Genomic DNA, 24,937 nt, shown 5'->3' on the forward strand with positions numbered 1-24,937 from the left:
GAGATTGTGCCACTGCGCTCCAGCATGGGCAACAGAGCGAGACTCTGACTCGAAAAATAAAAAAAGGATGGGTTTTAAAATAAGGAGTAGGCAGTCTGGGCAAAAAAGTGAGACCCCATCTCTATAAAAAATGGAAAAAAAAAAAAAAAAAGTTGGGCACAGCTGCATGCATCTGTAGCCCCAGCTACTCAGGACACTGAGGCAAGAGTATCCCTTGACCTAGGAGTTTGAGGCTGCAGTCAGCTATATGATAATGCCACTGTACTCCAGCCGAGGTGACAGAGCAGAACCCTATCTCTAAAAACAAAACAAAACAAAACAAAACAAAACAAATAAAATAAAATAAAATAAAATAAGGGGTAGGATTTGACCTGGGTCTTGAAATGTAGGTTCAAGTAGGATATGTGAGAAGGAAGAGGACAACATTTTAAATTTAAAAAATATATATATTTCTTATAAAATATAAATTGTAGCAGTTAAGAGAAGACTCGGAAACCAAGCTGCCTGGGTTGGAATCCTGACTCCACCAAAGTCTTCCTGTGACTCTGTTACCATCTGTAAAATGGGAATAATAATAGTATCACCCTCCTGGGACTCTTGTGAGGATAAAAAGAATCAAGGTATACAGTAATGTGCTATATAACAATATTTCAGTCAATGTGGGCCCACATATACCATGGTGGTCCTTTAAGATTATAATGGAATTGAAAAATTCCTATTACCAAGTGACATCATAGCTAACATAATGACATAGTTCCTCATATTACTCATGTGTCTGTAGCGATGCTGGTATAAACAAACCTACTGTGCTGCTGGTATAAGAGTATAACACATGTAATTGTACTCTGTACATAATACTTGATAATGATAATAAATGACTATGTTACTGGTTTATGTATACAGTGTACTACACTTTCTATCATTATTTTAAAGGGTACTCCTACACGTTTTTAAAAGTTAACTGTAAAACAGCCTCAGGCAGGTCTTTCAGGAGGGATTCGAGAAGAAGGCCTTGTTACCAGAGGAGATGAGAGCTCCACACGTTACTGCCCCAAAGACCTTCCAGTGGGACAAGATGTGGAGGTGGAAGACTGTTATACTGACGATCCTGGCCCTGTGTCGGCCTAGGCTAATGTGTGTGTTTTTGTCTTTGTTTTTAACAAAATAGCTTACAAAGTTAAAGAAAAATAATTTTTAAAAATACAAACAAGCTTATAGAGTAAGGATATAAAAATATTTTTGTACAGCTGTACAATGTATTTGTTTCAAGCTAAGTGTTAATACAAAAGAGTCAAAACGTTTTTAAAAATTAAAAGTTCTAAAGTAAAAAAGTTACAGTAAACTAAGGTTAATTTATTACCAAAGAAAGAAAAAAAGTTTTATAAATTTAGTGTGGTCTAATTGTACTGTGTTTATAAAGACTACAGTGGTGAAGAGTCATGTCCTAGGCCCTCACATTCACTCACTGACTCACCCAGAGAAACTCAGTCCTGCAAGCTCCATTCACGGTAAGTGCCTTATACAGGTGTACCATTTTTTATCTCTTTAAACATTTTATTGATACATAGTATTTACGGGATACATGTGAGTATTGATTACATGTACAGAATGTGTAATGATCAAGTCAGGGTATTTGGGGTATCCATTATCTTATGAGTATCATCATTTCTATGTGTTGGGAACATTTCAAGTCTTCTAGCTACTTTGAAATATATAATACATGGATGCTAACTACAGTTACCCTACTTGGCTATCTACCATTAGAACTTATATCTTCTATCTAACTGTATATTTGTACCCATTCACCAACCTCTCTTCCTGCCCCTGTCCCACCAACACACCCTTCTCAGCCTCTAGTATTTATCATTCTATTATTAATAATATCTCTACCTCCATGAGATCAGCTTTTTTAGTCTCCATGAGTGAGTAAAAACATATTATATTTATCTTTCTGTGCCTGGCTTATTTCACTTAGCATAGTGGCCTCCAGTTCCATCCTGGTTGCTGAAGATGACATGATTTCATTCTTTTTTTATGGCCAAACAGAATTCCATTGTGTATATATATCACATTTTCTTTATCCACTCATCTACTGAGGGACACTTAGGTTGATTCCATGTATTTTCTATTGTGAATAGTGCCATGATAAACACATGAATTCAGGTAACCCTTTAATATACTGACTTCTTTTCCTTTGGACAGATACCCAGAAGTGGGACTGCTGGATCCTATAAGAGTTCTCTTTTTAGTTTTTTGAGGTATCTCCATACCGATTTCCATAGTAGTCGTACTAATTTACATTCCCAATCACATTGTATAAGAGCTTCCCATGTTCCACATCCTCACCAACCTATAAGTTTTTTTGTCTTTTTAATAAAAGCCATTCTAACAGAAGTGAGTTAATTTGACTGTGGTTTTAATTTGTATTTCCCTGGTAAGTAGTGATGTGGCTGCATTTTTTCATATACCTGCTGTCCATATGTCTTCTTTTGAGAAATGTCTATTCATGTCCTTTGCCCACATTACAATGGGAGTATTAATTTTTTAATTGTTGAGTTGTTTTAGTTTACGGTAGATTCTTGATATTAGTCCTTTGTTGGACAAATAGTTTGGAAATGTTTTCTCCCATTCAACAGACTGTCTCTTTGCTCCGTTGCATTCTAGTCTCAGCAGCTGCATTCTGCGCTTCTCTCACGCTTCAGCCTTAGCAGCAGCACATCATGCCCCACTTGTGCTTCAGCAGCCGCAGGCAGGGGACTCCGGGCACACGGAATACACTTTAGCAGTGGGGCCACTGCTGGTGTTCTGCTGGCTGCCTCACTTTCCTCTCCCTTCCCTGCTTTAGGTGCTTCCTGTCACTTCTCTTGAATCCCGATGCTCTCTCTAGGATGATCTATTTGAAGTGTGACTATCTACTACTCCCTATCTTGCTTCTTTGTTGTAGAGAAGGTGAGTACGAGATGCCTCTAGTCAGCCATCTTGAAGCCCTTCCTCCATTTAAAGTCTTCTATACCATATTTTAACATACCTTTTATATATTCAGATACAGAAATACTTACCATCATTACAATTGCCTCCATTATTCAGTACAGTAACACACCATACAGGTTTGTATGTGGTCTAGAAGCAACAGGTTATTGTCCCATATAGGCTAGGTGCTAGCTGACTAATGTTATTTTAGGAATGAAATACATGGGTTGTCAAAGAGAAACAATAAGAAAGTATGAAATATAGAATAATCTTTTCCTATTATCTTTACTAATCTATGTACTTGAGCAACTTGAACAAATTGTAAAATCACAAGATGGTCTTCTAATTCTTAAACCTGTAACTAAGCAAACTCCAAATCTATCAAGAAAAAGAGTAAAAGGCTGAAAGGGAGCATTTCCATGTAACAGCTGTCAAATTTTTCATACCTGTTGTTCATGACTCCTTAGAGGTCATTCATAAACAGGATTGAAAAAACGAGAGAGAGAAAAAGCATGTACTGATAAATTCGAGCTTATAGATTTATAAAAAAATGCTCTATGGCTAAACTCTGGCTAAATATGCTTCAAAACATTAGACAAAGGTAAAATAATACACTAAATTAAATGTATACTTTCATTTACATAAAAACATGCATATAAACCAGTCCGGACAGGAATACACAAAAACAGTACTTACTATGTTCAGATGGTAGAATCACGGCTTATTGCTCGCCTAATTTCCTAAGCTATCTATAACGGTTACACATCTTTTAATAATTAACAAGTGATTTTTAAATGATGCATGATGTTTTCAATGAACCCTGAAAGGTATTTGATTTACTTCCTAAATAATCCAAAAGTTCACTGATACCGCCTTAAGACTTCCTGAAAAAAAAAGTATTCAGTTTCTTTAATGTCATAGGAAGAAAATCTATGTTCAAACTTACTAATTTTACGAGCTCCATACTCTCTTTACGTAGAATTTTAATTTCCCAGATAACATTTGAGTGGTGTGGAAAAACTGAACCCCTGTCATTCCACTTTAGGTATAATGTAGAGGTTGAGAAATCAGCAGACAAATTCAAGATCTCTGGAGTATCTGGAATTAAGGCTTTAAAAAAAGGAAACAAAAGAGAAAACTTAGTAAAATAAGTAATGATTTTTCATACTGTAACTCTGCTAATCAACTACTTATAAACTCTATTTCTTCTTGATCAAAAAATCAACACTCAAGATTTAAAAGGAAACTCTAGAACCTAGTAATCCCGGCTGCAGTAAAAAGGACATGGACTGAGATGCCATATAAGGAAAAGATAAAATGTCATGGACATTTCAAAGAAAGGACTGGATCAAAGAAATGAAGGGTTGGTTCTAATGATAAAGGGAAACAACCAATATTCTCTCAAATTTCTGAAAAAGGGGAACAAATATATTATTTATTTGTAGAGGTAGCTCCCAATACTTAATCAGCCAAATTTAAGAAAATTATTTATTAGCTGGCTGTTTCAAATCCACAGCACATTTTCTAATACAAACAGCAACTAGGTTTCTATAGTACAATAGTGTCATTTAGTCAGGAACCTACAGGTAGGCAACATCAGAGAGAAGAAAACAAGCTTCCTCTGTATGGCTGTAGGCTACCCTAAGAAAATGACAAAATATAGAAAGTTTGTTTTGGTAAAGGCTTCTCTCTGTTTTCTCTGCAGCTGTCTCAGGCATCTCCTGGTGTCAGAGTCCCTCATGCTGGGGGATGTCAACCACTTGAGAAATGCTATGGGCATTACTGATTTTAGATACCATTAAATAGTAGCAGGATTGTCTCAGTGACTAAGGCATTGAATTAAGAAGTCAATGGTTACTTGCAGAAGTAGCAGGTTGTAAGATGTAAGAAGTAGCAGGATGTAAGAAGTATGTCAGAAAGGTTCCTTTATCAGTGGTATGCAACACAGACTGAGGGGGATTGAGACAGGTGATAAGGTGACCAATTAGGAGACCACTGGAGCAATCCTGGCTAGAGTAACAAGGATATAAACTAAGATGCCATCTAAGGAAAAGATGTCATGGACATTTCAAAGAACTGACTAGATTAAAGAAAAAAAGGGTTGGTTCTAACGCAAAAGGGAAACAACCAATATTCTCTCAAGTTTCTAGCTCAGAAAGCAGCAAGAGGAGCAAAAGGAATTGGGAGTCACTGTGAAGAGACACAGAAGCCTGGCTGTGGATGAGTAAGTGTCAGGGGAAGAAGACATCACGGAGTCAGAACCGTGGATGTAGACTTAAAAGGAACTCACTGAGTGTAGTGGAAGAAAAGAGCATGAACACACAGATATAAACCAGCCAAAGCTCCTTTTAGGGGCTGCGGATAGACAATTACACCTTCGAGGAACGAAAAACACCAACATGAATCCAGAGAGGGAATCCTAGAAGCAGAAGGAAACCAGAGAAAATCCAGGATCATCAAAATAAAAACAAATAGTTGTTATCTGGGCCAAAAAGAACAGTTTACAGAAGACGACTGTGGAAAAACCATTGGCAAGGCTACTGTTAATATCTGAGAAAGAAGTTTAGGAGAACAGTGGGCTCTGAAGCTGCATTACAAAAGGTAAAGAAAAAAAAATCCATGCTCGAAGGTTTGGGCATCTCCTAGGGAGAATCCAGGACACTAAAAAAGGTAGCATGAAGAATAATGTATCCTTGAAAATCATTACATCTCCCTAATGACAGATAAATCATGGAAAATTTTGAACCAATGGAAAACAAAGAAGGTATGAGCACGTTCCATTCTATAAAATGTAGGCTTTCTGGTTTGAGAATCAGAGAGACTTGGACTTTCTTCCATGTTCCTTCCTTAAATAACAGTAAAGTAAAGGTGAGTTGGAAGAAATTCATAGACTCATCCTTTCTTGCCTCATTTCTATCCTAGAAGATCAAGGACCAATTACATCTAGTCATGGTAAGCCCAAAACTACAGGAGAGCACAGGGCTAGAGTAGCTGAATATGCTAAACAACAAAAAGGGCAGAACAAACCAATACACATTGATCTCGGAACTTAAAAATAGTTCTTAAAAATACATTTAACTAAAATTTGCCCTATACAGTGTCTGATACTGGATTTATGTAAAGTGTTTAGGGCTGTACACGACACAGAACATGTGGATTTACAGTCTAAACTACAGAGCAAAGTCAACAGTTACACCAGTTATACAGCTGTATAAGGACAGTGGAGGATACTTCATAAAGAGATTATAAGTGGGCAGCTGCTTGTGAAAAAGGAAAAACGCAGACAAACGAGAGGTAAGAAGTTAATTTAGCACCAGGACAGGGAAAGTTCAGGGTGCCAGTGTGACCAGAAAAGAGCAAGAGGCTTCCAAGAACACGGCTCTTCTTTCAAATGATTCAGTATGTCACATGATGTAGTAACTTACAATTTATGAAACATGGGAGTATTGTACTAAGACAATGCTCATCTTTAAAATGCTTCTCTCCCTGAAAAGTCCACATAATTTACATTTTATTTAAATAGCAGTGGGCTACTCTTAAAAACACAAGTCATATCCAACATTTCAAGCTAAAGAGAGTAATGGCCATAATTACAAATACAAGGATTTTAAAAAGCCACTGTTCCCTTTCTTTTCTTTATAGCATATAGGGAAGTTTCCCCTAAGCTCCCATGAACTACCATCTTCATTTTGTGCTAAACAGACATGTGAGGACAATGCTAACTTGCTTTCTAGAAACTCAGGGAAGAAATTTAATGAAAGTCTTTCTTATTTTCTTCTAACGCTAATTCAGCTTTACCCATAAACTACACGCTCTTGCTTCCTTAGGACATCAGGAGGTAAGAGTTTTCCCAGCTTTTTTACAGGACCCACGTTATTTATTCTGCTTCAGAATGACCCAAATTTTCAGGTGATTTTAAGAAATGCAGACATTAAAAATCTTAAGAATTTTTCATGCTTACACAAGGGAAGTACAAACTTTACTCTCTCTGTGTGTGTATATATACACAAAATCTTGTTTGCTTTATGTGATTTCAAAAGCATCTTTAGATCCACAGACACTCAATTTTCATACTTTTATTTAGTAGCAAATTGTCAAGAGACCCAGATTCTCTAAAGGACAGCTATACATGCATTGCAGAGCTTCTCTTGCACACAGTAGGTGCTCAAAGATTTGCTGATGTATCCATCTCCTCCCTTCCTTACACTCACCTAATTTGCTTTTCAATTTTCTTACCCCAATACTGTTATTCTAATCACAATCAGGACCATTATTATTTATAATGCTACCAATACATTACATGATATGTAAAATACAAGGAACTATTAATCGACTGAGTCTCCTAGAGTCTGTCTTGATTTGCCTTTCTGATTCTAATACTGTCATTTTTCAGTAGCTTCCCAGACAAGACTATGCCCTAGAGCGAGGGGCATTTGAGAAATTCTGAAAGGTACGCAGGAGTCAAGGGGGCTAAGGAAAGAGTATGGAACTGAGGGAAGGAGCTTGAATTCTGGGGATATTTTGATTGGCCAGAAGAAAGTTTGCTTCCTTCTGATCTTGGCTACCATTTACAATTCATAGGAAGGTTGCTGAGTGAATTAAAAGTATCAGCATAACACATGAAATTCAAAGAACTAGAAAGCACCACAATACTAACAAATGACACTTGAGTTACTTTAAAATCGAGTTTGTTTGCAAATACTTACAAACGTTTTGTTCATTTAGTGTGAATTTACTTGTAGAACTTCCAAAATCATGTAGAGAATTTATTGTTATTTCATAATCACCATGTGAAAGAGCTGGAATTTTAATATTTGTTTTCTCTAGTTGATAACAAGAATGGGACCTGTAATAAGAAGAAATTGAATTTTAATTAGCAAATAAAATTAATAGTATAATTTTCATAAAAATTTGGTTAACACAAAATACAAAGGAAAAAACTTTATGCCCTTTTTGTTGCAAAAACATGATAGGTTGTACTGCATTTTAAGACTGAAAAAACAGATTGGTAGTAATTTTACCAATGTAGGGGTAGGAAAAACAACCACATTGTACCAAAAAGTAGAGTAAGCACAGAGGACTCCATATAGCTGGAGTTTTTGCATGCCTTTCAAAATCCCACCTCAACCTTCCCTTTGTAGGCTGACTTCCACTGCTCACGCTCCACCCCTTCACTGGGGGACCAGCACATCACAGCGCTCCTCATGCTAGGATGATGTTCAATGGATGCTGATGAAGGAAATGAAACTGGCAACTCCCCTGCTCCTCTGCCTTGGCTCACGGTTTATTCTTAACAGAACTTCCTCTTCAGTTCTGTTTCTAAAATACTTCCAGTTCCCCTGGTATCTCTGGGTGCTTAGGACTCTGGACGTGAATGGGTCCAGCTCATCTCCTTCTAAACCTCTCACATGGAAAGGCTTCTTTAGGCATCAGCAATGAACACCTGAATTCTCCAAATCATGCCATCTCATACATTTAAGCCATTGTACGCAATATTCTTTCAGGGTGGAATGTCCTCCTATTGCTTTTCTGCTGAGAAAACTGAGTGTGCCTACTCCAGAATTATACCTCCTCTGACAGCCTTTCTGGACTTTCATACTCCTAGTGTACACTCCCTTGCACAAAACCCACAGCATTGCTACTATTTGTTTATTGTGACCAGGGGAGCAGGGGACCAGGACTAACTTCCTCTCTGTTTGGCCTGTGGTGGGCATGTGTGCTCTTCAGTAAACTTTTCAGGGTCCCCTTTCTGGACTCACACTAAGACCATCCTTCCCTGCCTCTCTGAAGCAAGGTATAGCCATGTGGCTTTATTTGGTGGGAAAAATCTGAGTGACAGTCTTATCTACCAGATCAAGAAGGCGGCTCTGAAAGCCAGTGCAGACTCTGTCCCCTCTTCTCACCTTACTATCACACCTCATAACACCTGGTGCCCTACAGGAGAAAAATGAGGCAGAAGTCATGGCAGACTCTGCTGGACACAGAACACAAGCAGGAAATAACCCTCTAGTTTCACAAGCAACAAGAAAGTAAGAACTGAGGGTCATTTCTGCAATTCAACCTAGCTCATTGTGAATTAAAATTACCTGTTTTCAATGCAAACTTCATAATCAGTACCACGGCCTGTTCCAGAGGGTGCTTTCCAATAACAGTCCCACACTTGCAAATTGTTAGTTACACACTTCAAATCATGAGGAGCTCCTGGAGAAGGAGAAACACACATACATACACACACACACACACACACACAGAGAATATGCTGAGTAAGTCAACTGCACTCTAAAAGGTCAAGCATTTTCAGTTGTAAGTACAAGCATGTGTGTCTGTAGAGAGCCCATGTTTTTTCAAAAAGATGATCCTGCAGTCATGGGAGTGGACTGGTTTTCTATTTCTTTTTGCAACTTTGATTAAAAAAAAAACTAAAGGGTAAACTGATGAAAGTGGGCCAGCTACTAGACCATTTTGGGGTTAGGCTGCTATCAAAAATTCCACTTTCAAGCAACTAAGACAAATCAAGGGAGTGAGTGGCTACTCATGTAGATTCAATAATGGGACCAAGAGAGGGCGTGAGGCTAGATTCTAGCACCTCTTGAATCTTCAATAGCCCCACTTGAGGAAAAAACAAAGACAAAAAACAAAAACAAATAAGTCTTAAGTAAAAATGATGTGCCTTCCAAGTCTTTAAACAAAACTTTGAAACTCCTAGCCACCACCACTTCACTGCTTGCTACCAGACTGCCCCCTTGGTAGAACTCCCATAACTAATCTTTAGGTTATTATGAAGTATATTAAATTTAAACAGTAATAAACTCATGAGTTCATCTGAGAAATGTGTTTTTGGTGTGGGCCTAAACAATTGAAAAACAATAATTCAAAAGATTACAATCCTACTAGTACTTACATCTATAAAATAACATTACATCATGGAATATGTAAGCACTATGCAATGAAAAAAGTCACCCCGAAAAAAAATGAGTAAAAAGAAGAGGGGTATAAGAGAGAGGGAAAGAGGGAAGAAAGGAGGGAAAGAAGGGGAAAAGGCAATTACAGAATAAAAAAGGTAGTCCATCTCAGATTCTATAAATGTTTATGAAAAATGTTTTTGTTTTTGTACATGGTTGGTATGATCTTCACTGTAGGAATCAATTATAAAGCTATTTATATAAGACAGAAAAACAAATATTACATTAAAAGTACTCACATTATAAAGCAGCAATAATCATAATAATAAAGTAATCTAATGAAGGACCTTGGGGAAAAGAGATCTGTTTAAATATGGAAATAATATAAAAACTAAACCAAGGGGCAGGAGGATGATAATTTCTTTATAGAAATAAGCTATAAAATATCTACATAAACATTCTTAATATATTCAAGATGTAACATAATACATTTAAAAGTATTTGGATTTCATTGATATGACATTCTAAAAAGGTAACATTATAGAGACAGAAAACAGTGTCTATGGAGACAAGGCAGCGCTGGCAGGGGATGGGCCCGGGAGGGTTGACTACAGAGGAGCCAGGAAGCTTTTGCAGTGCCGGGGCTGTTCCCTATCTTGATTGTGCTGCTGGTTACATAACTATATTCATTGTCAAAACTCACAGAACTGAATCTTAAAAAGGCAAATTTTATTGAATATAAATTATATCTTATATTTTTATGGTAAAATAATATTTTGATCTATCATTAAGGATCTTTTTAAAAGAACTAAAAGTACATAGAAAAAAGATGACAAAAAAACGAATTTTAACCAACAAAATCCTAAAGGGGTCAATAAAGCAACAAAATTACTTCATCATGGAAATAAAACTGCAATCTGTTCATTCTTTGGAAGGTTGATGCACTTACCCTTTTTCTGGCTATTTACTTGATTCATTAGATATAGAAGAATAAATGTTGGTAAGAGCCACTGGAAATTTGAAGCAGTCCTCATTCCTTTATTGTCCACCATCCAGGATGCTCGTTTCAAACACACGTAAATATCCATCATCTGTGCAATGCAATCAGTCCTAGGTTAGGAGAAGAGTTTCAGATGGTGTTCAGATTGTTCTGGAGGCTCACCTTATACTGTGTACACACACACTCAAATAGATTCTGACAGATTCTGAAACACTGTACATTTAGAGACTTTGGAGCTACTTAAACTCAAGTTTCCTTGGCTTGTGGAGACATCAATAATTGGACACAGCTGTTGCTTTAGGTATCTACTAGAAGGCCAATTTTCAAATGATGGGCTTCAAGTTCAAAATTATAACTATAATTATAAAATTACAACAAAATTATAAGCACATGGCTATCAACTCTACTCCAACACTACTAAAATGCAGAAAAGCAGTGCATGAGACTGAAGTTTTGACAATTTTAAGTGATACCTGGATTGATATTTTTATGTATTTTATTAGTATGTTAACTTGTGTTTAGTCATTTACGACAAGTAATATTAGTTTTGTTTCCCATTTACATGGTGATGGAAAGTTTCTATTTCATATAAATTTAATAATTTAAAGAGAAAAAACTAGGGTAACAGTATGGAGATGTTGCACACTGGACATTTAGCGATCTCTCACAGTAATGAAATTCCCATCCACCCTTCATCCCTTCTTCCTAGGGGGACACCACCAGCAAACAAGGTCCTTCCAATACACTGAAAACTCTTGTGTCAGACCTAAAATTGCCTCATTATATTACAACATTGGCACAGGGCACCAAAGATCACAAAACATATAAGCAAAGGCTAAAATATTAAAGAGAAATTTAGGATAACCAAAAGGAAAATAATAAGTATTTCCAGAGAAAATGAGGATGATATAGGAAACAAGAAAACTTAAAAGAAAAAAAAGAACCTAAGAAAACTCTAAACAGTATCCTCAGAGTAAACATGGCATAACTATAAAAAACAAGAGGATGCAATAAAAAAGGAATAACAGGAAATAAAAATACCTCTTAGAAGTTAAACATATATTGTCTGATATTAAAAATTAAAATAAGAAAAAGATTGCATAATCTTTCAGAAAAAAATACCAAAAAAAAAAAAGTAGAAGAAAATGTGCGAAAACAGATGAGAAATGGAGACTCGATAAAGAAAAGGAGATCCAACACTTAAACAACTGGAGCCCACTGAGAGAATTCAAAAAAATATTCTTCTTAGTGAAAGCAGATGGCAAGCTCTCTTCTTGGCTACTGCTAAGTACTGTCAAAAACCCAGGAAATGAATCCCAAATAGCTTAATTATAACCAAAACATGCACAAGGCATGAGCACACATTTCAAAAGTGTTCTATTATTTTCTGGATGAATGAATAACTTCCTAGTCAATTCCAGAGTCACTGAGTTTACTTCTTAGAATGAAAATGTATTCACAAAATGTCTAAAATGCCAGTTGCCGAATTTATAGAATTACACAACTGTACAAGAATAACTGAGTAATGGAGCCAAACAGGACCCTAAAACTCAAACCCTGACTAAAATAATCATAAACCATATTCACTGACTGGCTAAACATTATCTTGAAATGAAACAGTCCCTCGCTACAAGTTTCGATTATTCTAAAAAGAGACACAGGTCCAACTGCCATGCCAGGAAGAAGGGCAAGAAGGGGTGGAGGGAGGCAGCTGAGGAAGAGCTCTGGACCAGGTGCTTCCAGATTTAGAAGCTAATCTTGGCTCCATTACTAATTAGCGGTATGGCTGAGGGTAAATCACTTAATCCCTCCCTGCCTCAGCCTCAACCATTGCAGCACACAGCCATGCTCTATTCAGGATCCACATAAGAGACTTCCCAAAGTGAAGCTGTAATATTCCATTCCTGCTGGCAGGTAACAGGCATGCAGACAGTAGCGAGCTTGCACAAAGCCTACGCCAGCAACAGCCACGGATCAAAGACTCTGCTGAGGAGGTCAGTGAGCAGGAGGAAGGCAGTGCCCAGGGACAGAAGGATTAAGGGCAGTGTCACCGAAGCCTGCTTAACTTAAGCAGGATAATAAAGAAGACTTCCTGGTGTGATACATTTACACAGAGAATTTTGGGCAATGCAGTATTATGCTTATGACACATTAGACTTCCCTACCAAGCAAAACTTTCAAATGGACTTACTGTGGGCCAGAACAATACATGAACAGAGCCTTCTGAGGTACTTTGAGAAAAAAGGGATGCTTGGGAAGCTTTTCTCTACGCACTCCTGATAGAAATATTGTCAGAATTCACTTTTTTTACCCTGTCAATGCCTTATTCCTTAGAGAAGCACGAATTTTTATAGAGTTTCAGGATCTAACTTTCAAAATTAGGATGCGACAACAGGGTGCCAATGCAAATATGCAGGGGCAAAGCAAGGAACAAACGTTTTCACAGCAGGTGCAAACTGCGGCCCCTCTGCCGAGCATAAAAGTGGCAGCCACCAGCCTCATTTTGCCAAAGATGCTGATTTTTCCAGACAAGGTAGAAATCTGGCATTTTAAATGAAACACCAAAGTTTGTAAATGTAAGAAAATAATGCATAAGTTGTACACATTCTAAAGGCCAAACAAAACATGCTCATGGGCAGTATCCTTCCTGCACAAGGATGACCAGTTTGTCTCCTATACTAATTATTTTAAAGGATTTAAGAAGTCAATAAACTCTTCTGCTAAAGAAAAGCAATCACGCAGAATAAATTTATAAGATTGTTGAATGGAAAGAAAAATATCTGGTTCTATTTCTTTACACATATGCTGACCTCAATCTTAGACCATCATGAAGCACAGGCAGAACCTGAGCCTGGGGCCCCACATGGCAAAGTTCGGTCCTGTCAACACATGACCCTGAGCTTTTAAAGGCCTTGTTTGTGAAGATGAGTGTTCATACATGTACCTTGACTTGTATTTTTCTCAACCTTGGGAATTCTGGTTCCAATGTACATGAGGTTTAGGGCCTTTCTGCTGAAGAAAATTAGGAAAAGAGTTGAGAAAAGTAAAGCTAAATACCAGAAACTGTAGTCCCAACACATTTTGTTGCCTATTTTGTCTCTGTTCCCGTCCCCCAACCCCTCTCTATATATACATAAATATGGTGGTGGTGGTGGGGACAGGTAGGTAGAGACGGAGGGGGAAATGTGACAGAGAATGAGTCAGCATGTCCTGCTGGCACGAACCTAAGCCTGATGGCACTGAAGCCTCCAGCCTTGGGTGCAGAAGGAGGCCTCAGGCAACACCTGCACAGTCAGGATATAAGGAATTAAGACTGCCTAAAGCATCTTTTATCTCAAGAATCTACCTTTTTGAGATACAATGAGATAACTCCCTTGTCATTAATTCTCAAAAGAAATTAAATGCTAAGCTGGAACACGTGAAGAAGAAAAGAAAATACCCTGAACTATTGTAAAGGTAAATAAACCTACGAGTGGGTCACCGATCCACAGGAGTGGAGATGTTGGGAGTTGAGCCAAACAAGGGCAATCACACAGGCAGTAAACAGTACCCGCACTGCTCATTTGTATTCTTCCTAGTGTCCCTTTCTTTACTGTTTCCTAGGAGGAAACATCAACATTGTTTAAAAACTTTGACCAGCAACGATTTTCCTTATCCCATTTCCCTCCCACAAGATCTTAAATTCCTCAAGCATTAGCTCCCAGTGAAGAAGGCTTTTCAGGATCATAAACTCTGCAGTTAGGTAGACTCCATTGTGTTACTGAAGTGAAGTGTAGGGGCTCTTCAAGTTAAATGAAAGAAATACTTATGAAAAACATAAACTTGACCAGACTAAGAAGTTCTATCTGGGAAGACTAGACTGCACAGGAAGGCATGAATAGCTTTTCAGAAAGAGGGAAGCTGCAACAAAGTGATGTTTCAAGGAGATTAACTAGGAGATAGCTGCAGTAACAAAGATGTATGCAAAATTTATCAGTATATAGATCTAGTCCTAGCAAAAATCTAGTCCTCAAAGAGCCCACATAACCCAGCACAAGGAATTTGAAAAGACTGATAGCAAGATGCATCACTGAGAATATCAAAATAACTGTATCAAAGATGTTACAAGTTTCCAGGGAGTGGAGGCCATACACAAGGGCTCAGGAATAAGAACAACATCATAATAAATCACTCAAGGCCTCTGTGACTTGCTGTGTGAGTGTGGACAAACCCCCACTGTAACACAGGGATAGTGACAGCACCACCTCCAGAGCAGGTTACAGGTGTACATGAGACTGGGTGTGTGACCCATAAATATTCTTGAGAAGAGGAGGAACACACCAGACTTCTCAGCAATGAAAGCTAAAAAGAACACCTTCCAAAATACAAGTGAAAATTATTTTCACACTTAAATTCTATACTCAAGCTGTTGAGTTGATAACATACATTTTACGAAGACATGCAAGATGTCGAAAGATATATCGCCTTCCATGTACCCACTCTCTGGAAGCTACTGCAGGACACGGTTGACCAAAATGAGGTACAAAACAAAAAAGAACAAGAGAGAAAATATATAATCCATACAACTGGAGTCGGAACCTACAAAGAGGCCTGCTGCGTGTGTCCGGACCACACTAAAATGGCTGCCGTACCACAGCTGCTGGACCCTTCAGCACTCCTCAGGCCAGCACCCATTTTCCCTTCTAATTTCATCTGCATCCTCCTCAAGTCAGCAGTGATGCTCCTAGCAGGGGGTATGTTTGTCATCACCTCTGAGAGTCCCCAGAATGTTAGATGCCATCTTCTGCTGCTTCTACAACACTTTAATTATATTTATGTCACGGGGTTGCACAATTCATGTTCCACAGGCCGAATCTTACCCGCCTCTTGATTTTGTAAATCTTCCTAGAACACAGCCATGCCCATTAGTTTAAGTACAATCTATGTTTACTTTCCCATGACAATGTTAGAGCTGAGAGGCTGGGATAGAGACTGAATGGTCCACAAAGCCTAAAATATTTACTGCCTGGCCCTTTACAGAAAGAGTTTGCTGACTTCTGCTCCACTGCTTCACTTCCCAATCTTGTAATTCTCCCCACAGACTGTCAGATCCCTGAGAGCAAACACATCCCTGAGTTCACGTAACCCTCAGTGTCCAAGCAGTACCTGGCACAAAGCAGACACCAAAAACTCTAAGCCAGCTGGCTGAATTAAAACCAAGGCACAAATGATTATATGCCCACAGTATACTTTCATCATTAGGCTGCATGCTAACCCAGGTACTGCTGACACGAGGAACCTAAGTTAAAGCTCTGGCTCCCAAACTGCACTGACGTATCCCAAGATACCAAAGGAAACTGAAAAGCTATCACAGAATATCTAAGTTTTTGAAGAAAACAAAGCGACATCTGTCCAACATTCTGAAAACCGTTAGTGCAAGGTAGTCCACGGTTTCAATATTTGGTCATGCTACTTTTTTTTTATGTGACGTCATATCTTTATCTTTGGCGAAGGGAGGGAGGGACTAGTAATTGCTGGGATAAAACACAAGTACTACCCAAACAAATCAATGTAGAAATGGAAATGAGGGTGCTGATTTCCAAGATCTGAGAAGCTATGCAGTACTCAATAGGTTCACACATCTCATCAGTAATTAAGGCTTTTTAAGAATGAAAGAAAAATACTACCATAGGCCCTCCATATCCCAGGGTTCTGCAATCACAGATTCAACCAACCCTGAATTGAAAATATTCAGAAAACAAAACCAATAAAACAGTACAATAATAAAAAACAGTATAAAAACAGTACCGTATAACTGCTCACATAGCATTAACATTGTATGAAAGATGATTTAAAGCATATGAGAGGATAAGCACAGGTTATATACAAATACCACACCATTTTATATTAGGGACTTGGACATCCAAAGATTTTCACATCTGTGAAGGTCTTGGAACGTGCCCCCACAGAGATAGAGGGACAATTATATTTCTCCTTTTAAGTAGATACATATTATTTCTTCAAACTGCTACTAAAGTGTTTGATCATAAATAGTCATTAAATTGTCTGGACCCAGCTATTTCAAAAAGAGAACTGTTAGGTAATTCTTTCGACTACAAGCATCATGAAAAGCATTAACAAAACGCGACGGGCACTGTGAACTGTGACAGTCTGGGAACCTGAGTTAGAGGATAGTTCGGCTGCTTAGAGATTCCACTGTATCATGCTTCAATATGCAGTCTGTATGTAGGAGAATAATAATGAAATTTAACATTTGCTACATTATAAAGACAAATCTATCACTGTACATAATGCAGGATATTCATTCCCCAAAATAACTTTTTGGTCTATTATTCAAATAGAATAATCTTGTCAATTTTTTTTTCTTAATTCCTTGGCATTACCCAGGAACTTTTAAAAATAGACTGTCTTCCAAAGTTTTTGTTTTTCAGGACCCTCCATGTCAATTTTAGTAATCTCCATTGCAGTGTAGACTTCCCTGTTAATTCAAGAGCTGGTCCATTATGAACCTCAGCACATCAAAACAAGTTTGAATATATCATTTCCATGCTTAAAATCCTCCAAAGGCTCCCCACTGCTTCAATACACAGTTCCAGTTCCAGTTCCACACTGCGGGAACAGCCCTTAGAGACGGCCATGAACCCCTTCCTCTCCACACCACAGCAGCTCCCCAAACACTCCACATTCCTTTTGGTCTCAAGGCCTCCCCCAAAACCACTGCCTCCATGGAGGGCCCCCTGCAATGTCTCCTATGCTTCTCATTCTTCCATCTTTCAGGACTCACTCTATCATCATACCTTAGAGTAACATCTGACTACTCATATCCCACCTCAACTACACTATAAGAGTGACTGGTATGTAACAGTCTTCAATAAATATAAACATCTATCAAACAAATGAACTTGTTTCTTCCATTTTAACGATGAAGCACTCTATTATTAAACAACCTGAAGAACATTCCTCCAAGAAATCTTTAACATACAGGAAAACATGACGAAAACTTATCTCTAAAAAGAAACAGGAACATCTCCATTTCCCAGTACTTTTCACTAATATCAAGGATTGTCTTTAAAAAAAAAAAATTATTTTGTTGGGCCATAAATGGCATTTATTTTCTTGTATAATTAAAATATCCTTTCATATGTTTATGGTAATTTGCAATGCTTTATTTATAAGTTGTTTATTTTATCTTTTGCCTCTTTTTCTAATTGGGCATTAATCATTTCCTTAATGATTGCTAAGAAAAAAATATTAATATGCATATTAACTATGTTATACACATAGCAAATAGATTTCCCAATCGCTTTTACTTTCCCGTGAGTCTTTTGTTTGACTCTGACTAGATCAGATTTCTCTATTTTGTCCTTTGCTGTTTCTAACCATAAAGGTTTTTCTCATGCCAGGACTATGCAAATTGTCCTGATACTGCCTTCAAGTCATTTAAGGTGTTTCACATTTTAAGCTTCAAGCCATATAAAATTAATTTCAGTGTACATTTAAGGACCCACCTTTTCAGTTTTCCTATAAATGTTTACCACTTATCCCAACACCATTTATTAGGTAATCCATTCCTTCCCTCACTGACTTGAGATGCCATTAAAATTCTATTCCTACTTAGCATCCTTGGTGGGACTCCTTAGCTAGCCCACTGCTCCTTCTATCCTTCACTTCCTGACTGAACAATATTACCTGTGCTTGTGGCTATAACATCACTCCTATGCTAATTACTTCCAAATCCGTGTTCCCAGGATTGGCCTCTTCCCAGTTACAGACTAACCATTCACCAGATAATTTCTTGCTTACTTACACAAATCCACTCAAGTAAGGTTCCTTCAGGCATGACAAAATATTCTGATGCTTCACATCCACTTGAATATTTCAGATTCCTCAAAAACTCCAGATGTACTGAATTAAACTCACTTCCCCCTCCAAACCTGCTCTTTTGTGCCCCAGTCTTAGCCCATGGCACCAGCGTCTTCTGAGTAATCCTGACTCTTCCTTATTCCTCACACTTCCCACCTGACTTGCCACTTTTACCTAAAACATGCCTTGACTCTTTCTCCATCCTCTCCCTCAAGTCCATTTCTACTGCTCTGGAGGCTCAGGCCCTCCTCAACCTCTGGCATACGTAATTTACAACCATCTGGCAAGGGCCTCATACAATCCATCTTCCATAGTGAGTTGCAAAGCTTTCAATATATCTATATTGAACAACAGCTCAGATATCTGTCCACACTCAAATTCACACGTCTATTCTGCAATCTTCTTCCACCTCTTCTACTCCTTTCCTAGGGGCATCTCTTACCTCTTGGCTCTCAAGCTGACCACTATGTCCAACCAGACACAGTGCTCTGTTTATGCTCCCACTGGACATCAATTTCCCCTTTAGGCATTGATCTTATCATACCAGGTATTACGGAGATCATTCTCCCCCTTTCTTCTTTTGCACTGTAAGCTAAGATCAGAGCCTTATCTTTGTAAAATTCGTACATCTAGGAGTGCTTTACATCCACCACACAAGATTTATTTGGTGACTGAAGTAAATCCATTCAAATAGAGTCCTCGGTGAGGACTTAAAGTATTTTCATGCCACTCAGTTGTTTGTCTACATTCTGAAGAGTAAGCTGATAAACTTCATGCTTTTGAATGAACCTGTTTGCTATACAAAAATTCATTAATAAAAAGAATACTGGCTCAAACTGAAGTTTTTTTGTTTTTTGTTTTTGCTTTTGGGGTTTTTTTTGGGGGGCAATACATAGAGTAAAACTATCCCTAAAGGCCTTTCTAAATTCTAGGAGGGGGAAAAAGACTAATTACACAATAATTCCATCCAGGTAACATGCTGGTTTTAGCTAACTCTACCATGTAAAATATAATTTATACATGTATTTCAGATATTAGGCATTATTTATATACTGTTTATTAAGGAGTAGCCACTTTTTTAAGTTCTTTCAACGCAAAATTAGATTTAATTTTTGTATCAATCCTATAAGGTCAGTATTATTAGTATTATTTCCCTCTTTTTATAGTAAGAAAACTGAGGCACAGAAAGGTCACATAGCTAGTAGGGAGCAGAGTAGGACCTGCAGCCAACTCTGATTGCAAATCTCAGCTCCAGGCCATTACACTAAACTGTAAAATGAGCAACTAAGCTAGAGTCAGAGTCCTGGACTCCAGTCCCTATTCTACCACTGAATAGGTGACAGGTAGGGGCTCGCAGATAAATGACCTAACATCTCAGGTCTTAGCTCTCAAATTACACAACTAAGACCCAGTACCTGCCTTCCCTACTTTAAGTATCATAAGAAACTTACGGTTGTTTTGTTTTCAGAAAACCTTATTTGTCACCTGCAGGAACAAACTGGTAGATGTACAATGTGACTAGAAATTGGGCTCTACCTCGACCCTGTCCAGTGAATACTGTTGCTGGGGAAACACCACCTGCTCTACCAAGCACTTCCACTAATCACATTGTAACAAAGATCAGACAGCCTATGTTCAGAGAACAAATGGAAAATAACTGCCATCTTACTGTTCTCCCTCCAACTCTAAGTACACTTTTAATTGGTTAAGCTCTCAACTCAGCAGGTGCAAACTCAAACATACTCCAAGAGCCAGCCAGATGAAATAACTGGAGCCGTTCACATGACACATGCTGGCGGGCAGCCCCTCGCCAGCTCCTTGTGTCTGTATTATACCACATGGGATGCATGGCCAGTACAGCCACAGATCTTCCAGTTTTTCCAAAAGAGCAGGAAATCCAGGTTGTTGCTTTTTGAGGTTTTTTTTTTTTTAATTAGTATTATTATGAAATCCCCTTATTTTTAAATGCTGGCAATTAATTCCAATTAAAAAAAAAAAAAACCACTACGTGGGCCAAACAAAATACATTTGCAAGCCAAATATAGTTCTTAGGGAGCCAGTTAACCTGTCACAAAATGTATTGGCATTAAAAATTTATTGTCTTGCTGCTGAAATAATCTTAAAATATAAACTGTTTTAAGACCTAGATTTCAATGCACAGAAGTTGACCAAAATGTGCCTGAATGTTTTCTTAACATTCTTTAGGGTCAGAATCTGAAGCTCTCCACTCCAAAATAATTCAAAGTTTTTTTCTTCATGACATTATTTAACCCCAGATATCGAAATCCTAAGCATCATCTTAGATTATGCTTCTCAAAACAACAACTAAAATAAACCCTTTAGCTCTGGCTTCAGACCATGGTCTACAACATCTTTTAAGCAGGTGAAGCATCTTCTATGTAAGAGTGGAATGGAGTATGAAAAACATAACAGCACCTAAAATAACTGATATTTGGCAAAGCTATCTCAGAAAGGGTCATTCTTGTTAAGAAATAAAATCCTACAGACCAGAGGCCTGTGAGCTTGATAACTGATCCCGGATAAGAAGATCAACAGTATTAAGAAAGGAATCCTAGAAGACCTCAGACCCATGCATGTCAGCCCATCCTTAACCTTGACTTGATACGCTGTTGTATTGGGAAAAGCAAGGATCAGAAACAACAAAATGTATCTCTGTTTGAACAAAATCTTTTCTAATACGTGAAAGATGAGTATTAGCAAGGTAAAGAAATTCAAGCTGTGTAAACAGAGTGAAGAGGCTGCTTTGACCACATGATCAGCCTTACTCGGAGTGCTAATTCATAGGATGATGTCAACCTGAACAAAAGTGATATAGACAGATATCAAAGAGTTCTGCTTCTCTTGGTATTTTCGTTAATGAGTTGGATGAAGATATACGAATCATATCTAACTTATCTGTGGAACAACGTATCTCGTGTTCTCAGAGCATAATGCATATGCTTACATTACTACATATAATATTATATGGCAATGATTTCTAAAACCATCTTTCTCATGATACTAGATACCACCCTGGACAATGTGGAGAAATGGGCAAAACAGCAAATACACAGGGTGTAATAGTAGGATTCTAATAAATCAATCCAATAAAATAAATTTAGCATGGACGTCAGGGTCCAAAATGAAATGATAATGTTGATAACAATAACACCTAGAAAATGAACAAATACAGATGGGAGGAGATATGATTTAGTAGCAACACATGGGAAAACCACAAAAAAACGGTTAATAAGCTGGGCCAATATTGTAAGATGGCCATAAAAATACCAAAAAGGACTACCTTTTTGTCTCCTCACTTTATCAGATGCATAATGTTGAAAATCCTGTCCTCCAGTGGTATTAAAATTGGAGGATTCATTTTTGTTTGAAAAATAAGTAGATAATCTAATATCAAATTATTAACATGAAACAAAAATTATGATTGTTGGTTTCATTACTGCCCAAGTCATCATAAATTCTTGCTCAATATAAATCTTACTCTAGGCAATCCCATCTCACCATAAGTGCCAGCTACTACCTATTTCATAGAAGTACCCACATGTGAGTACTTTGAAGCATATACATAAAACAAGCAAAATTTTAAAACCCTTGAATTATCTGTCAATATTGCAAAATAGAGTGTTTAAAAAAATCAAAATTAAGAAGCTCTGGAAATACTCATTCCACATCTCACAGTACAACAATCAACTCCAGGTAAGAGCAGTCACTCCTTCCTAAGAACATGTGTTCTAGAGTTTTTCATAGTTCTCACCTTTCCTTATAGGTCCTCAAAACTGAGACAAGTTTCAGTTGCCATTTACCATCTAGATTATCACTGTTGTCTATCTTGCAGTAGTGTTAAAAAGAAAGTGACATATTTCTGATTGTCTCTGTATCAAAAGCATAAAGACAAATGGCAGGTCAGGCCTACTTCTGCCATTTATGTAACGTCCCCTGTCCCTGTAAGCATTTGAGTTTCTGATTCCAGCAATGCAGCTTGCGGAAAGAACTGAGTACAGCACTCACAGCTTTGACTATTTGCGAGTTGAAAAAGTTTCAAAACAGTCATCTGTAATTTTATTGAAGCTGGCCTTCAGGAAAGGATGAGTTGGCTAAGTCCTAAGTCTAGCCAGTGGCCCAATGTCTATATGTCAACACAGTTTGGTTGCTCTCCAGTCACCATTACATACTCAGTGCAGCTCATACAGTGTTTCTTTGTGAAAAGTAAATCCCCGACCCCCCCCGCTAAAAGAAAGCTAACTGCCAGTTCCAGTGGGGGCAAGGGGAGTAAAGTCCACATGAGGCAATGGTATGGGGTAGAACAATGTGAGACAGATAGAAGTAATACGTATCTATATGTACAACTTGTCACCTGCAAGTCTTGTCACCTTCAGATATATGTTCAACTTGTCACCTGCAAGTCTCATAGGCACCTTAAACTATGTCCAAAAATGATTCTTGATTCATAACTCTCCTAAATTTGTTCTTCCCCTAACCTACACCCTCTCAAAATATGGCTAATTTATTCAAGCAAAAAAAGAAGTAAAATGGTGACTTTGCTGTTGGCTACAATCAGTGATGTAACTTATCCTACTATGAATTGTACACAGGAACATGAAAACACGACTCAAGAAATTTCCTTTCTTTTATTTGGCTGTATGAGGAAAATCAAATGCAAGCTCAGTATTTGTCATAAAGGTTCCAAGACATATCTTTCATGACTACTGATGGTCTACTTGTTATCAAAATATTTACAACAGTTGCCAACTTAAAAAAATTGTCCCTACATAAAACTAATTACAAACTAATGTAGTTTTACACACTGTCAAATGGAAACATTATTTTTAAATATAGTCATGTGTGCTTAACGACAAGGATACAGTTCTGAGATTTGTGTTAGGCAATTTTGTTGTTGTGCAAACATCATAGAGTGTACTTACACAAACCTACATGGTATAGTCTACTAGACACCTACGCTATATGGTATAATAGCCTATTGCTCCTAAGGCTATAAATCTGTGCAGCATGTTACTGTACTCAATACTGAAGGCAGCTGTAACAGAACGGAAGTATTTGGGTATCCAAACATAAAAAAGGTACAGTAAAAATACAGTATCATAATCTAATGAGACGACCATCATATATATGGTCTGTTATTGACCTAAACATCATTAAACGGTACACGACTGTAAATGCTTTACTGTCACTCTCTCTCAGTAAGATCATGCGCTGGAATTTCTCAAGTGGGATAGCCATAAATTCCATGCATCCTAGATTTTTTAGGAGGAGCTCATTCTCAATAATTTTACAAAAGATAATCTCAAAAAGGCATGAGGTCATACTTAAGATAATGAAAGATTATCCTTCACAGAAGATATACAGTAGCAATTTTAAGCCTATTAACCTAGGATATTCTTACACTTGTATAACATAAGTCATCACTAAATCATTCATGAATGTCAACAAAGTGAAATAACAGTATGTTCCTCATATACAGTAGTTCGTTGAATATGCAGGAGGCAACGTTTGTGTTCAGTAAAATGTAATATCACAACAAAATTCCTTTTAAAATCAGAAGGGAGGAAATGAGGACTACTTGATACTTAACTGTAGTAACCATCTATTTATTGAGTGGGCCTCCTGGCTTTTAACCACACTGGTCACTTCCATATGTCATTCACAGGGCAGAGACATGTCTGTCCAGGACGCCGCTGCAAATCTGATGCCTACCTAGTGCCTGTCAAGGAAAAGGCACTCAACAGTGACTTTAATGATTCACATCCCACTCTAACTCCTCTATAAAAGGAAAGAAAGATCAGACCCTGACCTTCAAAAATGAATACAGGACTATTCAAGACAACAACAGAAGAAGAAAAATGCCTTCAATTCAAAATAAAACGTATTGGCAATGGAAGGCATTTCAGTTTTAAAGCAAATAAAACTCGACAAAATATTTCTCAATGACCAGAAGCAACAAAATAGTTTGTCAGAATGCCCTGAAATGCTTTCCATGACAGTTTGATAAAACTTACATAACACAATTATTCTGCTTGGAAATTCTGTATTATTAAGAATAGAATACTGGCTTTAATCACCATATCAGATCAGTGAGATCAAGGTAACATTTATTAAATATTACATGTGGGCACCATGAGCTGGATATTATTATCCCCATTTGACAGATAAGGAAATACAAAACTTG

General features: G+C 37.6%; 1 protein-coding gene across 1 annotated transcript in view; it reads right to left on the bottom strand.

The window, feature by feature from the left end:
• The window catches only part of LIFR (leukemia inhibitory factor receptor alpha), a 119,089-nt gene that overhangs the window by 44,380 nt on the left and 49,772 nt on the right, over positions 1–24,937 (bottom strand). Inside the window, exons 2-5 of the mRNA XM_011966107.1 lie at positions 10,822–10,982; positions 9,057–9,171; positions 7,677–7,816; positions 3,917–4,080 (exon numbers count right to left, since the gene is read on the bottom strand). Of these exons, the coding sequence (XP_011821497.1) occupies positions 3,917–4,080; positions 7,677–7,816; positions 9,057–9,171; positions 10,822–10,963 (561 nt within the window). The 5' untranslated portion in view covers positions 10,964–10,982. The remainder of the gene's footprint in view (positions 1–3,916; positions 4,081–7,676; positions 7,817–9,056; positions 9,172–10,821; positions 10,983–24,937) is intronic.

The sequence above is a fragment of the Mandrillus leucophaeus genome, unplaced genomic scaffold (genome assembly GCF_000951045.1).
Source record: "Mandrillus leucophaeus isolate KB7577 unplaced genomic scaffold, Mleu.le_1.0 Scaffold119, whole genome shotgun sequence".
Classification (NCBI taxonomy): Eukaryota; Metazoa; Chordata; class Mammalia; order Primates; family Cercopithecidae; genus Mandrillus; species Mandrillus leucophaeus.